This window comes from Macrotis lagotis, chromosome 2, assembly GCF_037893015.1.
Source record: "Macrotis lagotis isolate mMagLag1 chromosome 2, bilby.v1.9.chrom.fasta, whole genome shotgun sequence".
Lineage (NCBI taxonomy): Eukaryota > Metazoa > Chordata > Mammalia > Peramelemorphia > Peramelidae > Macrotis > Macrotis lagotis.
In genome coordinates, this window is record NC_133659.1 from 192,045,599 (window position 1) to 192,068,227 (window position 22,629).

Below are 22,629 nucleotides of genomic sequence, written 5' to 3' on the forward strand. Positions count from 1 at the left end.
TGAATCTGGAATGTTCTACTGTCTTTTGTCTTTCCCTAGCATACAGCATGGGTTCTGGCACATAATTAATAAACATTTACTGATTGAATGATTTATAGGATTTTGGTATGGAAAATCTCTCACTGATCCTGACTGCCATCTTTCTATCCTTTTATTAGGCTGGATGTAATGACTTGTTGTTACTAATGCTGGGTCTCAGAAAAATGCCTATTTCAAGAGTTCGGGCCACAAATATTTGCTGTGGTTGCCATATGCTTCCTTGGCCTAGTAATTCATTATAGTCAGGGGAACTTGGGTGGTAAGAGCATCTCAGTAATGTAACGCTCAGTGGAGTAACCATTTGCTCTGTTCTCCAGAAATAGCTGAACTTCTGACTTCTATTTGGCTGAGTTTGCCATTAACACCAGGGCAATAATGACCCGCTCGGAGGTCTCCTTTGGTCAGACACTGACTAATCAAAGAAATAAAAGGTCTGAGGATGATTTGCTCTTCCAGAACTGATTATTACATGATAGGGTACACCCAAGCAATGGTCTGTGATTTTATGAAGCACAGCATGGACCAAGTTTCACCTTGGGTCACCTATGCAAGAGTGACAAGAAGAGATAATGTGAGTCAAAAACTCCAAATCTGACAGTCTCATATTATAAAAGCAGGGCTGAAGGTTGGAATCTAGTGTGATCAAAGGTGTTGAAGACTCATTAAAATAACCCTGTTACTAACGGTCATGCTGTAAACTGAGCCCTTTATAGATTGAACAATCAATACTACAAGCCTGTGATAGATTTTCTAGGTAACAGAATAAAATAAAATAAATTACATTTTATAGGGTCATTAACACCCAATAGGGGTGTTTTCCCCCCTTGCAATAAAAAATTCTCACCAAAGCTCAGAGACATTGATAGTTTTAGTTGAATAAGCAAGGGATAATGTACAGGAAAAGAGACTAGTAGTACATTCATTTTTCTTGTGGAATGGGGGGTGGTGGTAGTGGTGGTGGTGGTACCCAGATTTTAAAGGCAACATCCTTCTTCAAGGGACCACTCAGGAGGATGAACCTTTAATTGCAAGGGCATATGGCATCTGATGGAACATTGACCTAAGTGACTTTCACAATCTGGAACTTGGGTCACATCCTGTCAGCCTTTTACACTAGGATTCACCACTGTCTTTTCTTCCCAGATCCATCTTGCTTTTTATATGCCTTTATCTGTCTGTGCTCTCTCTCTCTCTCTCTCTCCCACTCATCCTCTTCCCTCAGTTACTTTTTAAAAAAAAATCATTTTATAGATAAGTGATGGGATCTGGATGTTCCATATTTGTGGTTTCCTCTAAAGCTCCTTTGGAGGGAAGATACAGTATAAATTCAGTAAATAAATAAGTACAAATTGAAAAAAAAATTCCTGCCTCCAGATTCTGCTGAGGGAGCAAAAAAGTCTTCTTCAGTTTTTTAATCACTGAGATACCAATAATCACAACCAGTAGAAAGTACAAAACACAGGAGCATGTTAAAGTCTTTCCTATATATCATAATGAAGTACAATGTTAATACTTGTGTAACCCCTGGGTAAAGAGGGTCCTTGGCACTTCTGGGTCCCAAGAGCTTCTCAGTTTGGCTAATGCCCCCAAGTCTGGGAACATCCTGACTGGGCTAAAATAGTTACCCTGAGAGTCATGAAACATATACCATAAATTTTATCTGGGACTCACCTAATGTTCTTGTTAGCCCAATCCTTTTGCTATTTCTTCAATACTCCTGCTCCCTCCTAAAACTGCCTCCCCCTCCCCAGGTGCAGCTGGAGTTGTGAGATAGTAAACTCCACCCGACCTATGTCTCCCTGGTACGTGACTGTCCTGTACCACAGGTAGGACCCAGACCCACTCTCTGGTGTGTGACTGTCCTGTACCATAGGACATATGTTAAAACCTAAGGCAGACCCTGACCCCCTTCCCTCTTTTATTGACCTCCTATCTATACTATGCTACAGTCTGACAAGGAAATATATCTAACTGCTATTTCTGCTTCTGTACCCTGCTTGCTCACAATATCCCCACCCCCTCAAAATACTCTAAAAACCTTGCTTATTCTATTCTCAGTGTTGTTGGATTTGGGTTTTTACCCCTAGAAACCCCGGGTAAATAAAAGATCCACTTCTAAATTTTGTTTGGTTTCTGACTTGCTTTCAGGGTACAACAATAACAAGTCCTATTTGGGTTGTGGGGGGGTGCAGAGAAGAGGACAGGAAACTCAAGGAACAAAAGGAAATTTTACTTTTAAATCAAGTTGAATTATAACTTTTGGCAGTTGAGGAAGGGGAATTTTTTTTTTCTTCCTAGACATGAACCACAACAGAGGGGTGTGGGAAGGAGGAAATAAGATGAAGGACAAGTCTGGTACTGAATTTTAGGGTCCTGCCAGAAGTCTATTTCCTGAATGGAAGTAATAGGAAACTGGGTGGTAGGAAGCACATACTTATTCCACCCACTACACACTCACACACCCACATATGCCAAATAGTTTTCTCCTCTGCCAGAGATGGAAGTTTGATGGAGAATAGAAGCAGGTGGGGCATGGGTTAGTCAGGAAACAGATTTTCCGCTTGAATGGGGTAACTGTAAGTAGAAATTAGTGTGCCCAAATAAAAACCTAGGGACCACCCTGGATTCCACAGGCAAGTTGTAGAATACACTATGGGCTAGACATTGGGTTAAGCACTTTAACTAATATTATCTTATTTGATCTTCACAACAATTCAATGAGGTTGGTGCTTTTATTATGCCCATTTTACAGTTGGGGAAACTGAGGCAAACAGATCATCCCAAGGCCTCTTTAAGTGGTACTAGCATTCCTCCAAATATACTTGTCTCATTGTCTCTAACCTTTTTTTTGGGGGGGGGGGACAAATGTCTTTATCCTCTTTGATGTCTCTCTCTTCTTTTTCTCCCTTTGGCTGTCTAAGGTTTATGAGGTTGGGCCCTTCTCTAAACCTTTGTAGTCATTTCCTGGAGAGAACAAACCAAGAAAAAAAGCCTTGGGGGTGGGGAGGGTGCAGATAATAGAAAGAGAAGGGAAAGGCGACAAAGAAAGAGATAGAGAGAACAGAAGAAGGGAAATAAAAAGAGCAAAGAAGAGACACAAAGAGACACATATACATAGAGACCATGAGTCAGAAACAGATCACAGGCTTGGGCTTTTATACTGGGATCTCTATTACTAAGAAAAAAAATTGACTGGATTCTAGAATAGGCACAATTCAAAGTATTGCTGATGGAATGAATGTCCTTGAGGTGTCTTCCTTTACTGATGACAACTAAATAGGTCCTTGGTGAGGTTTCTTGCTACTTAAAGAGGCTGCAGAGGGGCATCTGACCTCAGAAAAGATGGGTTAACTAACAGCCTGAAGCATGGTTAACTGTCTGGGATGAATAAGTTGTAATTTTGTATTCAACCAAACTGTTCCATATTCATTTCCAAATGTGCCTGGAATCAAACAGGGCCATCAAAAGTCAGCATCACCCTGTAATTCTATTCTTCACTCTACATTCACTTTTCAGATCTGACACATCTCCATTCCCCTCTGAACTTGCAATTTCTGGGCCTCTCAGAGGGGAGACATTTCCATTCTCTCTACTCTTAATCCAGTGGGCTCTTAAGAGATGAAGCAATTATGTAGCTCCCCTGTCCCGATTTAGAAGAACTGATAGGAAAAAAAAATAAAGATCTGGTTTAGATCTTCCCCTCCCTATGATAAGAGTCTGAGGTGCTCTCCTAACATTAATTAATTGAATATACTGTACTGTTTCTTTATGATCATTCTATAGTCTGCCATCTTTTTTCCCCTTGGGGATTTTGGTGTGGAGACCCTCAAGTTCTCTCCTAATTCTCCTAATCAGAAACTCCACTTGTGTTTATAGTCTCAAAAAGAGTTACTTTCTCCAATTTGAAGCTGACATAACCTACACAGTTATTTCAATTAATCAATAAGCATTTATCCAGTATCTTCTACAAGCCACTGTGAGCACTGTGCTAAGTGCTCCTGATACAAAGAAAAGCAAAAGTACAGTCACATTATAATGGGGTAGGGGGAAACAATATGCAGATGACTAGGTACATACAAACTATATACAGCTTAAATGGAAGGTTAGGTCAGAGAATGGCATTAGGAAGAGTGGGTGGGTGAAAGAATCAGGAAAGTAGAATTTGAGGTGAATCTTGAAGAAAACCAGGGAAAAGGAGGTAGGAAAAAGGAGGAAGGAAAGTCAAGAGATGGAGGTGAGGAGGGAAAGCATTTCAGGTATGGGAAGTGAAAAGGCAAAGACTCCAGGGGAGGAATGTTATATGCAAGGGGCATATGCAAGTGGGGCATTGCATTAACCAAGCTTTGTGTACCTCTTGGCTGACTTCCACTGTTGTCTTCAACCAGATCAAGCTCTTCATCTGTTGGGACAAAATTTAAAAAAAAAATCAATATTAGAAAGTGTTGCTGAATGGTTTGAATCATGAGACACTATGGTTGCCAAAGAGAATGAGCATTCCTTAGAGGGCAATAGAGAGGTTCAAGGTGAGTGTAAGTTGATGCATTCCAAATGAAGAATTATGGAGGACTAGAATAAATGATATCAATCAAAGAAATATTTGAGTAAAAAAGATGCTAGACTGGTACAATAGGATCAAGGTTCAAATGAAATAATGCATGGAAAGCATCCTGTAAATCTTAAGATGCTATATAAATGCCAATTATTATTATTATTATTATTGTTATTGTTAGACTACAGTAAGTAAGCCCTCCAGTCTGGTGATGACTTCATCCCCTGAGATTTCCTCTGAACTCAAGTAATGTTTGTAGAATGGTGTAAGGATATGCTAGCAAGTGTTTTAATCACTGGGTTTTTCTGGGGAAAAAATGAATGTCATAAATATAAGTTTAATCTGTACAATTAACAGATTGCTGAATTTCTATAGCTAGACAATCAACAAAATAATAAACAAAAAATATAGCCTTGAAGAGTAAGGATACAAGGTGAGGGGCTGGGGGAAGATTGCTAGACAAATGAAGTCCTTTTTTTCCTTTTTTTTTTTTTTGGTGAGGCAGTGGGGTTAAGTGGCTTGGCCAAGGCCACACAGCTAGGTAATTATTAACTGTCTGAGGCTGGATTTGAACTCAGGTACATCCTGACTCCAGGGTTGGTGCTCTATCCACTGTGCCACCTAGCCACCCCAAATGAAGTTTTTTCGAAGAAGGGAATAGGTTTAGGTTCACCATTTGGCCTTAGTAGATAGGAATTAAGAAAGTAGGGTCCATTGGTAGAGGGGTGAGATGCTCGTATGTAGCTAAGTGCCAACATTTAGATGTACAAGTAGAACTAGGCTCTTATCCACAAAATTATTTCCTTCTGTACTCCTGATCACAACCCATCTTTTGTTCCTCTCATCCATACCTTCCCCAACATTGCTTTATGTGCTGGGAGACTCCTTTGTTCCCCTCTAACAACAGGAGGACACCAGTATAGCATATAGGTGATATATTGATTGTCCCTAATTCTTGACACATTTCCAGTTCTCATAGGCAGGCCCTTCCTTGGTGTGTTTGTTTATTCATTTCAAATGTATTCAATTCTTTGGGGTCCCATTTTTGGGGTTTTCTTGACAAAGATATTGCAGAGATTTTCTATTTCCTTTTCTGGTTTGTCTTTTAGATGAAGAAACAGATTCAAATGGGGTAAATGACTTACCCAGGTTCACACTTGTATGAGTCTAGGGCTGGATTTGAATTCAGGTCTTCCTATGTCATTTTAACCTTTTTGTGTGTATTTTCCTTTGAACTACATTTTATGGAATATATTGTGTATGTCATAATGTAAGCCTGGTTGAACTACAAAGAATATAGGCAAGAGAAGAAAGTCTTTGAACACAGGCATCTGGGAGATAAATTATTTTTAAATATCCATAAAAACTTTACTGAAATATAGGAAGGATAACTGATTCCATCAGCATTGGGAAGACTGATGTAGAAATTTGTATGTTACAATTCAGTCTATGACTTGCTAATTAAGTCCTAGGGTATTGCCTAAGTTAAATAAATAAGACTTGTTCAGAGTTGTGGTTAGTAAAGAATAAAAGGTGGGGTTTCCTGAATCTTTACTTCACTGTGAAACACTTCACTGCCTTTCATAAGTTTAAAAAAAATTACATAGTTTTAAAGAAGTGATCTCATTTTATAATGATTTTTTTTTTAAATATAGGTCTTGGGGGTGGCTAGGTGGCGTAGTGGATAAAGCACTGGCCCTGGAGTCAGGAGTACCTGGGTTCAAATCCGGTCTCAGACACTTAATAATTACCTAGCTGTGTGGCCTTGGGCAAGTCACTTAACCCTGTTTGCCTTGCAAAAACCTAAAATAAAATAAAAATTTAGGTCTTGATACTGGGGTTGGGGGGAGGGCAGGAAGGCAATCCATGTCACAAGAGTTTTCCAAAACACCTTTCCTTTCAACCTGGTTACAACCTTTGGTAAAAGCAGCAATCTTATTTAACTCCTCTCCACAGCTAAATTCTCTTAGAACATCCTACTTATCCCCTGGCTAAAATGAAGGGTAAAGATGGGAGATGATGGAGGTGACACCTGAATATAGGGAATAGTTCATGAAGAAATAAATCACACTACACACACACACACACACACACACACAGACACACAGAACATTCTTTACATTCCCTATTCCTTTATTCTTCTGCCATTTTTTTTTGTTTTGTTTTGTTTCTTCTCCTCCTCTGTTCCTATTTATTGACTTCATATGAAGGAAAATGTTAAAGTGAGATTTTTTTTCTTGGTATTTTCAGGTACAGAGATACCTGCTAAGGTGAAGAAGGAGTGCCCGTTTGCTGATCTCATATAATTCAATCACACGCAGAGAAAGAAGGATACAATTTGCTGTGTTTAGGCACTTTCTAAAGAGAGTTTACTCCACCTCTACTGCCTGGCCCAGCTGTCTCCTCTTCCCAATTCTAATCAATGTAAATTAGGTCAGATCTCCACTGTGAATTACAAATTGGATCCGAAGTTGTAGGGTCACCATGACTGCTATTCTACCTCCTCCTCCCCCTCCATTAGATGGGAAGCTACACCAAAGATCTTTTCTAAATAAATCAGACTTTATTGTAAAACTCGGCCACTGACGAGACATAACCTCATTAGCATTGATTTTAAAATAAATTATTGAAAGTGGCTTGCCTGCTCTTTGCATTTGTAAAATAGGAGAATGTAAATGTATTTGCAATGATAAAAAAGACAACCCAAACTTGATTCCTTTATCCTTTCAGACAACAGCACTTAATCTGGTAAAGGCACAAAAATGGGAAAAAAAGTCTGCCTGTCTATGCTGTTCATTTACAGATCAGACACTCTGTCTTCTACTGAACCTTTGGAGTTACCTAGAGAAAAAGTAGAACTCTGGCCCCATATATCTTGAACGCCATTCATTATCATCGATGAACTCTACTTTTACAGATGTGACCCTGGCAGCCCTAACCCCTATATCTATCTACTTCATCTAATACCATACTTGCCAGTATAGGTGAAGGTGGGTGAGAATCCAAGAACTAAACTTTGGTGATCAATGGTTCTTGGATGATATTGTTAATCAGAGTGTTAGGCATTATATAGCTATTTGGGCATATATTTATCTCTTCTACTATATTGCAAGCTCCTTGAGGTCAGGTGTGATTTATCATCTCCATATTCCTGGCACCTAGAGCACATATACCTAGTGAAGCTGTGGACAAATTAACTGGGACTAAGTAAAAAATAATTACATTTATCAAACCATACAATAAGCCTTAAAACTTTTTACATTGTCAAAAAACTAATACATATATTATGTTCACATTTTGTTATAATCATTTGTTTTGTTATTTGTATTAAGTTGGCAAGAATTATTCGTCATTGTGAAACCATATTTTTCCCCACACTGTATATTGTGTTCCATTGATAAACAATTCATTTTCCCAAGTCTACCCTTAACTATAACCCCTAGGTTTAAATTATGTAAGTTCCCACACCACTGAAGCATCTTTATTTCCATCTCTTGGCAATATTTGTAAATCTTTAATGATGTAAGGCATGGTAAAAAGTTATATTGTGGATACCATCTACAGGTGAGAATTTATGTAATTTTAGAATAATTTTGATTTTCAATATATCAATATATTTATCACAAGTTATCATTCTTCAATGAGGATAAGATTCCCAGACTCACTGGAAGTAAAATTCTTCCAAACACTTTTGGGCAGATGTTTCACAATGTGATAGATATGCCTAGATTTAATAGACTCTCTTGGACTTCTTCTGACAAAGGTTTTAACAGGGCTTTGAACAGAAAAGTGAATTTCATCAGTAAAAATTACCTCTTTCCAATCTTTAGTACTCCAAGCTTAGAACTGTCTTGACCATGAGATACATTTTTTTCCTTAACAATCAATGGTTATAACTTTTTTTTTTTGAAGTGACTGAGGTCAAATTTGAACTCTGGTTTTTCTGACTCCAGGGCTGGTGCTCTATCTATTGTACCACCTAGCTGCTCCTACAATGGTTATAACTTTTAAAAAAATTTAGTCTTATACTTTCAACTTCAAGAAGCTTATGCCTCACCATAGAAAGATCAATAACAGGTCCTATAGTTGTCAGGTCCTATGTAGGTCTTGTTTTCTGAAGATTAATTAGATTATCTTGTACCAATAGTTTATTTGTTCTTAGTTTATGTTTTCCATCATATTTTTCTTTGTACTTCAATGTGGTTGATCATGTTTCATTGTGAGCTCAAACCAGTTACTGCAATATTTCAAGCAGTTGTTGTAGTATGTTCTTTCAGAGCTACAGGTTGTGCACATTTCCTTATAGTAATACCTATTCTTTAAAACCAGAATTAAAAATGCAACAAAAGAGAACAATGAACTATGTGTTTGACTTAAACTGAAGTGAGGTGAGAACTAAAGTGAGAAAATCAGTTGAATTTAGTTTCATAAAGCCACATTTTAAAAATTTTGAAGTCAACTTAGTGTTACACAAACATGACCATACTGTCATAAAATGAAACCATAGCAAAGTTATTGCTTGTTATGATTAATTTGCATACCATTGTAGGTACTTATAAAAGCAGAATTAAATTTATTGACTTGTGCTCTGGGATCTCTAAGAATGGATCATGTTCACAATATGAAATGGTCTTTTTTTTAGGTTTTTGCAAGGCAAACGGGGTTAAGTGGCTTGCCCAAGGCCACACAACTAGGTAATTATTAAGTGTCTGAGGCCGGATTTGAACCCAGGTACTCCTTACTCTAAGGCCGGTGCTTTATCCATTACGCTACCTAGCCGCTCCTCATGTTCACATTATGAACACATCTCACAATCAGAATTGAGAAAAATTTAGAAACAATCAGTGAAAGGATATGGATATGGAAAATTAGGGACATTAAATGAACTACTGGTGCAGGTGTAAACTGGTTCAATTATTCTGGAGGACAATTTAGAAATGCGCCCAAGGGGTTGTAAACAGTATATACTCTTTGACCCAACAAAACCACTACTAGGACTATTCTTCCAGGAGATTAAAAAAAGAGGGAAATTATATATAAAAATTATGTACAAAAATGTTTATAAGCAACTTTTTTGTGGTGGCAATGAATTGGACATTGAGGAAATACCCATTGATTATTGGGGAATTGGGAAATGATTGAATATGATGTGACATATGATTGTGATGGAATACTATTGTTCTGTAAGAAATGATGAGCAGGATGCTTTCAGAAAAACCTGGAAAGACTTTCATGAACTGATGCAAGGTGAAGTGAACAGAATAAGAAGAACAGTGTTCATAATAATAGCAACATTGTACAATGATCAACCATGAAAGACTTAGCTACTCTCATCAAGATAATGATCCAATACAATTTTTTTTTAGGTTTTTGCAAGGCAAATGGGGTTAAGTGGCTTGCCCAAGGCCACACAGCTAGGTAATTATTAAGTGTCTGAGATCAGATTTGAACCCAGGTACTCTTGACTCCAGGGCTGGTGCTTTATCCACTGCGCCACCTAGCTGCCCCAATCCAATACAATTTCAAAGAACCCGTGATGAAAAATGCTATCTACCTCCAGAAAAAAGAACTAATGAACTCTGAGTACATATTAAAGCACATTTTTCGCTTTATTTTTCTTGTCCCTTCCCCTTTTTTTGCAACATGGCTAATATAGAAATATGCTTTACATGACTTTGAATGTGGGATGGATATCACATTGCTTGCCTTCTCAATGGGTAGGAAGAGAATCTAGAGGGAAAGGGATAATTGGGAACTCAAAATTAAAAAAATAGAAAGGTATATCCTTTAACAGGAATATGGATGCAAATGTTTAACAATCAATTAGGGGGTAGGAGAGAGGAGGAAATATACCATGACACACTTCAAAATTTAATCTGGCACAGCTAGGTAGTGCAGTGGATAAAGCACTGGTCCTTGAGTCAGAAAGACCTGAATTCAAATTCAGTCTCTGACACTTAATAATCGACTATGTGACCTTGGGCAAGTCACTTAACCCCTTGAATAAAATTTAAAAAAATTTAATCTGCATTACATACTCTTGAGTCTGGTCAAATCTACAAATCGAACTTTGGTCCATAGTCTGTAGATTCCTGAGGTATAAATGTTCACATAGAAATTTAACAACTTTAACAATTAGCTGAGAGAGTCAGTTTGAGCTGGCTCCTACATATTCCTGCTGTATATATCCTATTAGTACCTTTTTATCTCCATGGGTTACCAGTGTTTGCCAACTGGCTGGTTGATGATTTGGCTTGGTCAGTGTTTTATCACTGAAGCAGGGTTGCTCTGTCTGATATGTGATATTAGGGCTGATTATTTTAGTTTTGATAATCTAGCCAGGATTCTTGATTAAAACACGACTTTCAAACCTCACAGGAAATAGACTGCTGGCTAAAACTTATATGCTCCCCCCCAACCCCTTCAACAAATAAAGTTCTCATTTTCTATTATTTCCCCTGTTCACCCCTTCTACTTGAGCCATAATTTGAAGTTTTAATCAACTATAATGAAAAGGTCTATTTTATGTTAAAATGTTTGCTGCACTTCTCTTTAATAAAAATATCACTCAGCATTTTCTATCATTAAGCCTTGTAAAACAGGTCAGGTGTAAACTTTGTGCTAAATGTCAATATCAGCCATAGACTAGAATGGCCTTGCAAGATGATTATTAAACAATTGGAGATACAAAGAAAAGACACCTGGCTTCTTTTGGAAGACTTGTTTTGATATTCTGAGGTAAAGGGAGATAGAACGATAAAAAAATGCCTAGTTTCCAAAAGAAGTTGGGATAGGTATGGGAGATAAATCACTTTCCTTCAAAACAAAGCAAAGCAAAAGAAATATAAAGGGGGTTAAATGTAGCTAAACCTCACAATAAAGGGCTCTGATGATAGTCACCAAACATGCAAAGATGGATGAATCCAGTGAGTAAAGGGAATATAAAGAAAAAAGTAGAAAAAGAAACTATTATACAGCATAATACAGGTATGCTATAAATCTTAGGGAAAGCCCAGCAACTTTCTAATCATGGCTAAAAGATGAGTGAGAAGTAGGTTGGTACTCAGAGTTCTCTGCATGTACATCTGATATCTTTACTATTCTCAGTTGTAATAATTTGCATTGTCTCCACTGGGGGCTCCTACTAAGTTGAATATTTCATTCAGTTAGTGCCTAGCCTTAGCCTTTCTAAGAAATCAGACCTTTAGTGCTGCTTAAAAATACCTGCAAATTCCACTTTGTATGAGTCTCCTCATGTGCAACTCTGTCTTTTGAGATCTTTTCATAAGCCTTTAAAAACACACACACATGCCCAACCATCCATTCACCTATATACCCACAACCTCAAATCCATCCACCCACCCACCCACAGAAACAAAAAAGTTCTCAAATTACTTTGAAACACTCCACTTCCTCTGAATGGATATAGCTTAATAACAGAAACAAAAAAATTCTACAGAAAGAACTGTTTTCAATTCAATCATAAATTAAAAAACAAAACAAAAAATAATATGTACTATTATAAAATACTGTATTTTATAGGTCTATAATAATCCCTTTGGGGGCTGTGTGGGCAGCCCTTGAATGTACACAGAAATGCCCAGGGTGGGTTCTTCATTTCTATTTTCTCTCAGCTTACAGGAAATCTCTCCAGAGAACAGAATTGGATCTGCTGCTATCCCAGTGGCAGCAGCAGGTCCAGTTATAGATTCTTTCAAATATTTTATTTATTTATTTTTCTAACTACATGTAATGATGGTTTTCAACAATCTTTTTGTTTGCAAGATTTTGAGTTTCACGTTTTTCTTCATCTCTTCTTTTCCTCCTTCCTTCCCCTAATAGGAAGCAATCTAATATAGGCTATACATGTCAGTTATAGCTTCTTAATGGTGTCTCTCAGGTGCTTTTCTGGAGTCCAGTCTTAAGACACCATACAAAGCAGAACATGATAAAGTTGGTCTTTTTGGAGGGTATCCTGACCCATAACCATGGGCCCCTAGTATCCTGCACAATAATATCAGTTGGGGGTGGGAAAGGGGCTTTTGAGAAGGTCTTCTATTTTCTCTGCATTACTTTTGTGTTTTCCTGCTGTGGTTCCCTGTGGTTTAATCTATTTCAAATGTGATCTTAAAATCAAGGGCCCCCATCTGCTCAGCATGGATGTGCAGCAGCCTCATGGGATAACTAGCTTAAAACCAATGCTTTCTGGTAGCCTTGCTGCGGCCAATAGTGCTCTGGTTCAGTGGAAAACCTTACATGCCCCAAGCTTCCTCTTAGAGGAAGGAGCTAAAGTCTTAGATCCACTCCCAGAATGAATTATCCGAACCCAAAGGCACTTGTACACCAGGTTTCATTCGATTATTCAGATGTGGTGATTGTTTTTATATATCTTTCAATGAACACACATGGAGTAGTGGGGCTTGGAGTCAGGAAGACATGGGTTCAAATTCTACTGATATGGACTCCATTATCCTAGGTGGATCACTTCCTTTCATGGGTCAAGATCCTAATTGGGAAAAGGGATGTCCTTCACATTGACAATGTATGAGGCCCTTCTCCTATTCACCACGAAGCCCATGGGTACTTTGGGGCAAGGAGGAGATCTCAATAATAGAGCTTACCTTATTGATGAGATGATAGTGAGATGGTTAAGAGCATGGGGCTGTTTCTCTGCTGGAGGGGGTGGGGATTAGAGGGAATGTCAGTGCCCAGGATACTTTATAAAACCCATTTACCTAGGATAATGGAACCAATATTAGAGGCAGGAGCTGTTCGACTCTGTGAATGGGGCTGCCATGTTAGCACAATCCAACATTGACTGTCGCTGTCCCTACACTCAGCACCTGGCCCTGCAGTAAAAATGGGCCTGAGCAGAAGGTATGCTCGGAACCCCATCTGCTCAGGATTTTCATTCTCACCTGCTTTAAACACACACACGCACACACACACACACACACACACACACACACACACACACACATACACCTGAACATTTCTAACTAGACTGTTTAAGGAAATGGTTCTTAATTTTTATTTTCTTTCATGGACCCCTTTGGTATTTTGATGAAGCTTGTGGACACTGCCTCCCCTCTCCCTCCACAATATAAAACTTTTGAATGATCAAAATAAATTCTTAGGATTATAAAGGAAATGAAAAACATAGAAATGTATTTTTTTTCCTCATCCAACTTCATGAACCCCTGAAATCTACCATAGGATTCTCTAAGATCAAGGGATCGCAGCTTAAGAAATCCTGATCTAGGATAGGGTAGGGAAAGTCTGTTCAGTCTGCAACTCAATAGAGGGGTGAATACTACTCCTTGCCAAAGTAGAATAGTCAAATCTCTAAAGTGCTGCCATTACTTGGGTGTGCAGTCCTAAAATGGGGTGCAGGGTGGGACAGGACAGTGAGAAGAAGGTAGAGAGAGGGAGGACAGACAGAGAACCAGGGAAATCTTTCCATTCTGCTCTTTCTTTTTCCCTCCTCTGTGGGTCTCTGGTGTGGTGCAGTGAAGGCTCTCAAAGGAACTCCAGAATCACCAAACTGTGCTGGAGTGATAAAGTGCTGGGGGATGAAGAATTGTGGCTGGAGCATTAATACAATAATTAAATGCCAATATCTCCCAGCTGCGAGGAGCCCTTTAAGTGTTGTGATGGATGAAGGCTTTTAGGAAGGGACCTTGGAAACCTGGCACTGCATTTTCCTTGGGAAATTCTGAGGCATCTGGGTTCCAGCTTCTCTCTTCTCAAGGAGGGGAAAGAGATAGGGCTTTCCTCTTAGCATGGGCATGGGCCATTTCCCATTAAGCTTTTCACCTCCAGCTTGGACTGCTATTCTGGACATGGAATTTGTCTCTTTTCAACATAAAGCAGACTGGTTTGCTTGCCAGGGCAACCCCCTTGGATCCAGTGAAACTAATCCAAGTTGGCATGGATTTTGGCAGTATGCCCTTATACCCAGGGCCCTTCCACATTGGCTGGGGAGAGAGTCAGAACATAGAGGAAGGGATGGTAATGTAGGATCCAATCACATCAGCTCCCACCTGGAGTAGAAGGATGACACCCAAACTATTTCATTTCTTCAGAGTGCCTTGGTGGAAGTACTGGCTCTAGAGGCAGCTTTCGTTTTATCTTGCTTGCTCCACCAATCTCTGAGTCACACCCCACCTCCCCATTTTTTTTTAGGACTAAGAATGGTGAATGAAAAGACTATTCTCTCTTTCCCAGAGATCTGTTCAATGAGATTTCCGCAGAGCATTCTTCCACAGCTGTAACCCTAAAGTAGATTGTCAACTGGATACTTCCCTGAGCTTGGGTGGTTGGGTGGGGGGTGAGCTGGAGTATATCATTAGGAAGACCCTAGCCAAATTTGGGAGTGCATCTCCTTTTAGATGGCGTTGTGAATTAGATCCATCTCTGCACCCCTGCTGTTGCAATGGCGCAAACTGCGAAAGGGAAGATTCTCAGAGGAGCTGTGTTTTAATGTAGCAATTTGATTCAATTTTCCACTCTATAAAATTACCCATCACTGCTCGTTGCTTTCTAACAGACACCTTCACTCTTAATTTAACAATCCTATCGAATTCTGCCAGGGAAATTGGAAAAATTTATCACCTGTGAAATTTTATTTTCCTTCGGTTGTATCTGTTTTTGTAAAACTTCATTAACGACGATGACTTGCTGGGGAAATTATCATTTTTTTTTAAACTTGAGACACAAGAAATAGCTCGACCTCAACCAAGACTTCATTTACATAATAAAACACCACAACAAAGAGCATTGGAAATCGGGGGATTGGCATAGGCTGGGAGGAGGCACAGAAAGAGGTTGAAGATCTCAAAGGCTTGGCTGTGTGGCATCTGAAACCTCTACCCAACAAGGGAGGAGTTCTGGTCTTGAAAACCTTGCTGCTTTGGTTGTTTACTTTGGGGAACTTGACTGGTACTCAGGGTAGAGAAAGGCTGTAGTTTTAGGAGGCAGGAATTTTATCCTTGGGGAACTTTTAGACACAACTTATTTCCAATGGCATTCTTCAGTCAACCAGCTGTTCTTCTCCCCTAGTGCTGGTTTTTACCTAAATCCCTAATTTCACATAGGAACTGTAAACCCAGCTTATCTCTCTCTCTCTCTTAAAGCAGATACAATGAGCTCTTGCCAGTTTTCTGCAGGAGTGGAAATTTCTTGATAGGTTTTTAAGAGTCGGTGGTCTAACTAACCTTACAATTAAAAAGACTCATTTTCTACTTTCTGTAAAATACAGGACTTAGCCCTAATGCATATGAACCTCCAAAAGATGCCCTCTTCTGTTGCTATGTGGTAGCTATTCAGGAGAACCTCTGTTTTAGAAGCCTGGTCAGCAAGCTATGGCAGGTCTTGTTTCCCTGGTGAAGCTCAGGGAGGCTCACACTCAGGAGGCAGGAAGGATGCCATAGCAATAAATACTTCTGGATTTGGAATTGGAGGAACTAGATTCTAACGCTGGCCTTCCTATTTTCTTTCTGTGTGATCTTGGGCAAATCACTTTATTTCTCTATGCCTCACTTTCTCTTTTTCTGTAAAAAAAGAGTGGGGGTTGAATTTGAGGATATCTAAGATCCATTCCAGATTTAGATCTATGATTCTTAGAAGTTTGGCCAACAGGTAATGAATATTCATGACAATTCATGAGGGCAGTGTCATGAGGTTTAAAGTTGTGATCTATTTGTGTGGGTGGGAAGGGTACGCCCACCAGATGACATATTGCTAGTCTTTTCATTTCAATTTCTGAATTCTCCCACATTGGACTCTTATGCTACATGTTAGCTGTTGTCATCCAATCAAGAAGAAGTACTGTCCACATTTTTGGAGATATCAGTGACCATCTCTTTGTAACAAATGTATAATGCTTGTAGGAAAAGGCTGCGGACAGGACCCATACTCCTATGGAAGGTTGTGAGGTTTTTTTTCCCATAGATAACTCTTCAAATCCATATAATAATGAATTAGGTCATAACATCCACATTATGTTAATAAATTTTATTACTTAAATTTCTAGTAAATCCCAACATCTGGTGAGTCTCTCTTGCTCTGACTACAAGGTAAACTTAAGATCGGCCTTCAAGGGTCATTTACTCTAGCCTCCCCCACCCCTGACCCCAATCTGAAACATGGTTTTGTTATGCAACACCTCTAATAAAGGATCAGAGATATTTAACTTGGGGGGCCACTTTTTTTTTCAAGGTGGGTCAGAGGATAGAATGTTGGATCTGAAGTCAGGAAGACCTGAATTTAAATCTGGATTTAGATACTGTGTGATCCTGGACAAGTCATTTAACCTCTAGCTGCTTTAGTTTCCCTGCTGGTCAAATAAGAACAATAAAAGCACCTGCCTTCCAGGGTTGTAAGGATAAAATGAAAAATTATTTGCAAAGCACTTCACAAATCTTAAGATGACATATAAATACTAGCCATGGTTACGTTTTTTGTTTTTTTTTTGCAAGGCAATAGGGTTAAGTGATTTTCCCAAGACCACACAGATAATTATTAAGTGTATGAGGCTGGATTTGAACTCAGATACTCCTGGCTGGTGCTGGTGCTCTATCCACTGTGCCACTTTATCCACTGTGCCACCTAGACACCCCTATGGTTATTATTAACTCTAGCTTAACATAGTCATTTTTCTTTCTAATTCTTTGAATTTTATTTGATGCATTTTAAAGTATTCTTCTGAGAAGGGGTCTGTAGGCTTCACCAGGATGCCATATGAGTCAAGGACATAATAAAGGTGGAGAAGCCTTGGGTCTAGGAGTTAATCTCCAGCTCTCTTGTCTCCTATAAGCAAGGAATAAATCCTAGCCCTGCCACTGGCTTGTGGTGAGACCTTGAGTGAGTCACCTCATTCTTTCCAGGTCCCAGCTTCCTTTTATATGCAACTGTGATAATAAAAATGAGGATGATAGAGAGCTGGTTTCAGAACCAGGAAGACCTGAATTTAAGTCCTGACTCTGGCCTATATTAATTGAGGGACCTTGGATAAATTACTTACCCTTTCAGGGTTCAAGGCGGCTTTCTAAGGTTACAATTTACCAGAAGGTGCCCATGTTCATCGGTAGAGAGATTTCCCTTTTCCAGGAGTTCCTTCTATCAGTGAATTATTTCATATAATTTTATAATAGTAAGTGTTTAATAAATAGGCATTTTCTTTTCTTTCATTTATCCCACCTGCCTTCCTCCTTTCTTTTTTCCTTTTGCAAGGCAAAAGTTAAGTGACCAAGGTCACATAGCTAGGTAATTAATAAATGTCTAAGTCTGCATTTGAATTCAGGTCTTCCTGACTCCAGGATTAGTGCTTTATTCACTGTACTACCTAGTTAAGCTGCCCCATTTCCTTCCTTCCCCCTTTTCCAAACCCAGTAGCAGCTATTATAGTAGAATGGGGACTGAACTTGTGATTTCATTGATAAAGGGGACACTTGGCTAATTCACTTTACCAATGCAGGCAGGCACTTTTTTTCATTTATAGCTCAGAGAGTTGCCTGGATTAATGAAAGATTAAATAACTTGCCCAGAGTTAAACAGCTAGAAAGTACAGGAGGTCTTTCTGATTCTGAGTCCAGTTCTCTATTCACTATACTGTGGTTACCTTTATTATTCACTGCTGTGATTTATTATTACACAAAGAAGGGAGCTGAGACATGAAGAGAATGAGGTGGCTCACCCAAGGGTTTCTAGTTAGCCAGTAGTAGACCCAGAAAAAGACCTCAGACTCTCTAGATTTTTTTATTCTTTGCTCCCACAAGGAAATAGGAGGGATGGAGACTAGCATCTGGACAGTGATGTACCTGCCAGGTTGACTCATATTGGCTCAGCCAATTGTTAAATTTTCTATATGAGCCATTTAATCTCCGAAATTGGTAAACATTAAAAATCAAGATTTGATTTATCATTTTGTTTTTATTGTCTAGATCTAAGAAAAATGATGGATAAAATATTTGATGATGAAAATTATACTTAAAATACATTTTTTCCCCTAGAGAGCCAGTAATTAAATACTTACTAGCACACTTCTTTATCTAACTCATATAACATGGGAGCTCTCATTGGTCTGTTGTGTCCATGCTTCAGATGGATGGAGTATAAGGCTTTGATAGTCCCTTCCTGCTCTAAGATTCTATAACTTCATCTTGTCAGATCAAGAGTGCTCTCCCTGCTTGGATTCCAAAAAGATTCCCAAGAATTGATCCTATTTTTTCTTCCCCTTAGAATGTAAGGACAGCTTACCCTGGACTATCAAAGCCTATCCTTGAAACAGTTCTATTGATATTCAAACTGTAAGTGAAAGTAGACTTTACATCTCACCTGGCAGGACTTCATATATATCTTCATCCTCTTGTTCTTCCTCCTGGTCCTCTTCTATCCCAGTCTCTTTTTTGCCCACATTCCCAGGAAGCATAACAGGTTTGCTGGGTGGACCAGTATTTGAGGATTCAAAGCCATCAATATCATCATATGTCTCTTCTTCCTCATCTTCATAAGGGATGGTTAAGGAGTTCAAATCTGCCAGGGCAAAGGACAGGGAAGGATTAATATGAAGGGAAGGAAAAGAGCTGAAGACAAGAAGTCAAGGAATAAAACACGTCAAAAGAAAATGGAAATACTGGGTTAAGTGCTGTTATTTTTAATGTGGGCCCTAGTGGCAGGAAATCTAGAGAAAAGGCCAGATGAACACTGTGTAAGGTTTAAACCATCAACATAAATCCTTTTCTGCAATAAAACTTGATCACGATGAAGCAACCTCAGAAGGGAGGGGTGTGTGTGGAGGGGGAAAGAGGGTATATTCATGCTAGTGCATGAGGACAAGAGAAGAGAAAAGGGCAAAAAGTGAATGCCAGTAAGCAGGCACTGCTTGGCTAGCAGAAAATCAGAAGAGTATTCTTCAAAGGTTCTTTAAGGTACAAAAGGCTTATGGGAATCAATGGTGGTGTTGGCAGTTGAATATAGAACATCTTGTTAGTTAGTGGCTCTGCTCTTCTGGACTTTGATCAAGAGGGCTTCAGAAGATTTGGTGGAATTTATAGAAGGGTCTAATGCTAATTAGGACAACAAAAAAGTGAAATAAAAACAACAAAAAAATCAATCACCAAAACCTCAAATATATAAAGTAGATAAAGGAAATAATTAATGAATTGAAGAAGCTCAGAGCTATAATACTCCCCTCTTCTCCCCTCCTCTCTCCCAGTTGCCAAATTGCTATTCCTGAAACACAAACCTGGTCATGACACCCTCCTACTTAAAAATCTCCAGTGGCTCCCTCTTGGATGAAATGCATATTCTTCAGCCATGAAGAGCCTGCCATAAACCATCTTCTAGCCCCACTACTATATTTCCAGAGCTCTGGTTCTGGGGCCAGAAGATTTGGGTTCATATTCTATCTCTGATGTTTACTGCTGCATGACCTTTTTCGAATCTCCTCATCTCATTTCTGCACATTAATTACTTCAATCTAGAAAGTGAGCACGCTGCACTCCACAGTCTCTTCCATCTCTATGTCCATGACCTTATTTCATATTTCTCCTCTTTACAGCCCCCCACAATCCAGCTGTTGTTGCTTGTAGAGGATATCCCATCTTTTGCCTTTTGCCTTTGTTCTTTCCCTTGACTAGAATGTATTCCCTTCTCATTTTCACTCCTGAGAACTAAAGCACAATTCATTTCCTGACTCCTCCATGAAGCCTTCCTTGATTTGCCTCTGTGCTCCTACCCAATAATAAGTACTTGCTTCATATTTGTCATCTAGCTAGAGAAAGTACTGTATCTTTTTAGTAGCATGTAAACTCCTTGAAGGTAGGGAGAGTTTAATTTTTGTCTTTATAGACCCTGGGTATAGTGGGGGTCCCTGGGCAAAGGAGAGAGTTTAATAAATGTGGGAAGAATGGACTCAAAATGAATTATAGCCACATCAATGTCTTCTTGCAATTATAAAGTCTGTTAACCATAAAGTGGGTCATTGCACAATGATGCTGAGACACAGCACCACTGGTCTGCATCAGAACAGCAATGGGAAAGGGTTATGTGATTCTTAATAAGTTTGTGTCTAGTTCTTCTCTGATGTGGTATACTTAGTATTTTCAAAAACATTTTTTCTTTGTTTTTTTTTAAAGGATAGGTGAATGAAGCCATTCCCATTCTAGGAAAGGATAGCACCTGATTTTACAGGGCAATAACAATGTTTATTGGATCAGGTTTTTAATAAAGTATGTGCAACCATTTTTATCTAAAATTCTGGAGCCATCTAATATGAGGAAAAGATCAAAGGCGCATTTGTGGCTTTGTTTGTATGTTGCTACTTTGTTTTTTTTCCTAAATAAATGGAATGGATAATTCCTTCAATGTGAGATTCTGAAAGGACCACAGGGTAAAGCTCAATAAAGTTGTTCTGAGCTTTATGGAGGTTTACACACTTAGAAGTATATTACATGCATAAATCCAGGGCACCTGGATCAGGCAGTACACTGTTGTCTCCATCAAAGTTTGTATTCACCTCGTTCTACTTCATTATATGTGATGTTCCCATGATTGCAAAGGCCCAATCCAGGAAGAGGGGCAATTCTTTGCAATGGGCCCAACTGTGCTCCTTTTCCTTTATGAAAAAAGTTCGAAGCTGGATGAGGCTTGGAATTTCCATTTTTGAGAAATCTCTCCCCTAATTCACAGGCTAAACACAAAGTTGGAGTTTGCTCCCTCTTCTGAGGAGGTAGAGCTTTGGCTGCTCTGAAACATGAACAAATACTGTCTAGGTTGGACAGTTCTGGATAGGGATTCATCTATGGCCTGTCAATGAACACCAAGAGGCCTCCTTTCTGACCATGCTGCCTCTGACCAGTCTTGAGGCTACACTGCCCAGCAGAGGGGGCTCTAAGAGCAGAGATACTACCCCTCAGGATGCACTGGCCACACAAACTAATAAGTGGCATAAGCAGCTGTTTTTTTTAACCCTCCAGGGCTCTGAATAAACCTACCAAAATACCTTGCTCTAGGTTGGTTATCTCTGTTGAGGGCAGAATAGGAAGAAGTGGGCCCTAATTTGTAATAGACTGAATTTAAAATAGGGCTAGGATAGGAATCTGTGGTTATGAACCAAAGGGATGTGGAACCTCCTTGGTCTGGGTGCAGGCTTGAAGGGAGCTGCCCAGACTTATTATGATGATTTATTTACAGGTCCTTCAATCAGACTACTCATGGAAAGGTCAAATACCAAAACTGAAGGTTAAATACTTTTTTTTTTAGATTTTTGCAAGGCAAATGGGGTTAAACGGCTTGCCCAAGGCCACACAGCTAGGTAATTATTAAGTGTCTGAGACTGGATTTGAACCCAGGTGCTCCTGACTCCAAGGCTGGTGCTTTATCCATTATGCCACCTAGCTACTCCATGAAGATTAAATACTTTGACCATGTAAAGGGAAGATGAGACTCAGACCCTGATATTGGGAAAGACTGAAGGTAAAAGGAGAAGGGGATGGCAGAGGATAAGATGGAGAGATATCATCATGGAAACAACGAATATGAACTTGGACAGATTTTGAGAGATAGTGGAGGAGAGAAGGGCCTGGCGTGTTATGGTCCATAGGGTCACAAAAAGTCAGACACAACTGAATAACAAAAACAATAAGAAGTTCCCTCTCCTATAAAAGGAAGGGGTTGGACCAAATGATCTTGGAAGTTCCTCCCATCACTATGTAAGATCTTTTCTAGTCTATATGCTTTGTTTACTGATCATTTGCTCCCCTATCTGGGTCCTGCAGGTTTGTCTCATATAAAATTGTAACACTGGATCAATCAATAAGTATTCATTAAGCACTTATTACGTGCTTAAGTGCTAGGGATAAAAATATGAAGAATGCAACAATTCCTACTCTGAAATTTACATTCTAATAAGGTAGACAACAAATACTTGTATAAGTATCGACAGATTAATACAAATAAATTCAAAGTGATTGTTGTCCTTCATTTTCAAAGAGGATCAAAATGACTTCACTATATAGGTTCAGTACATACAGTGTGTC

The 22,629-nt window shown here is 39.1% G+C and overlaps 1 protein-coding gene across 4 annotated transcripts in view; it reads right to left on the minus strand.

Moving 5' to 3' along the window:
* Window positions 1-22,629, minus strand: part of SKAP1 (src kinase associated phosphoprotein 1) — a 401,607-nt gene that overhangs the window by 51,943 nt on the left and 327,035 nt on the right. For all 4 annotated transcript variants that reach the window (XM_074224177.1, XM_074224178.1, XM_074224179.1 and 1 more), the window contains 2 exons: window positions 18,926-19,123; window positions 4,391-4,438 (listed from right to left, as the gene is read on the minus strand). In XM_074224177.1, the coding sequence (XP_074080278.1) occupies window positions 4,391-4,438; window positions 18,926-19,123 (246 nt within the window). The remainder of the gene's footprint in view (window positions 1-4,390; window positions 4,439-18,925; window positions 19,124-22,629) is intronic.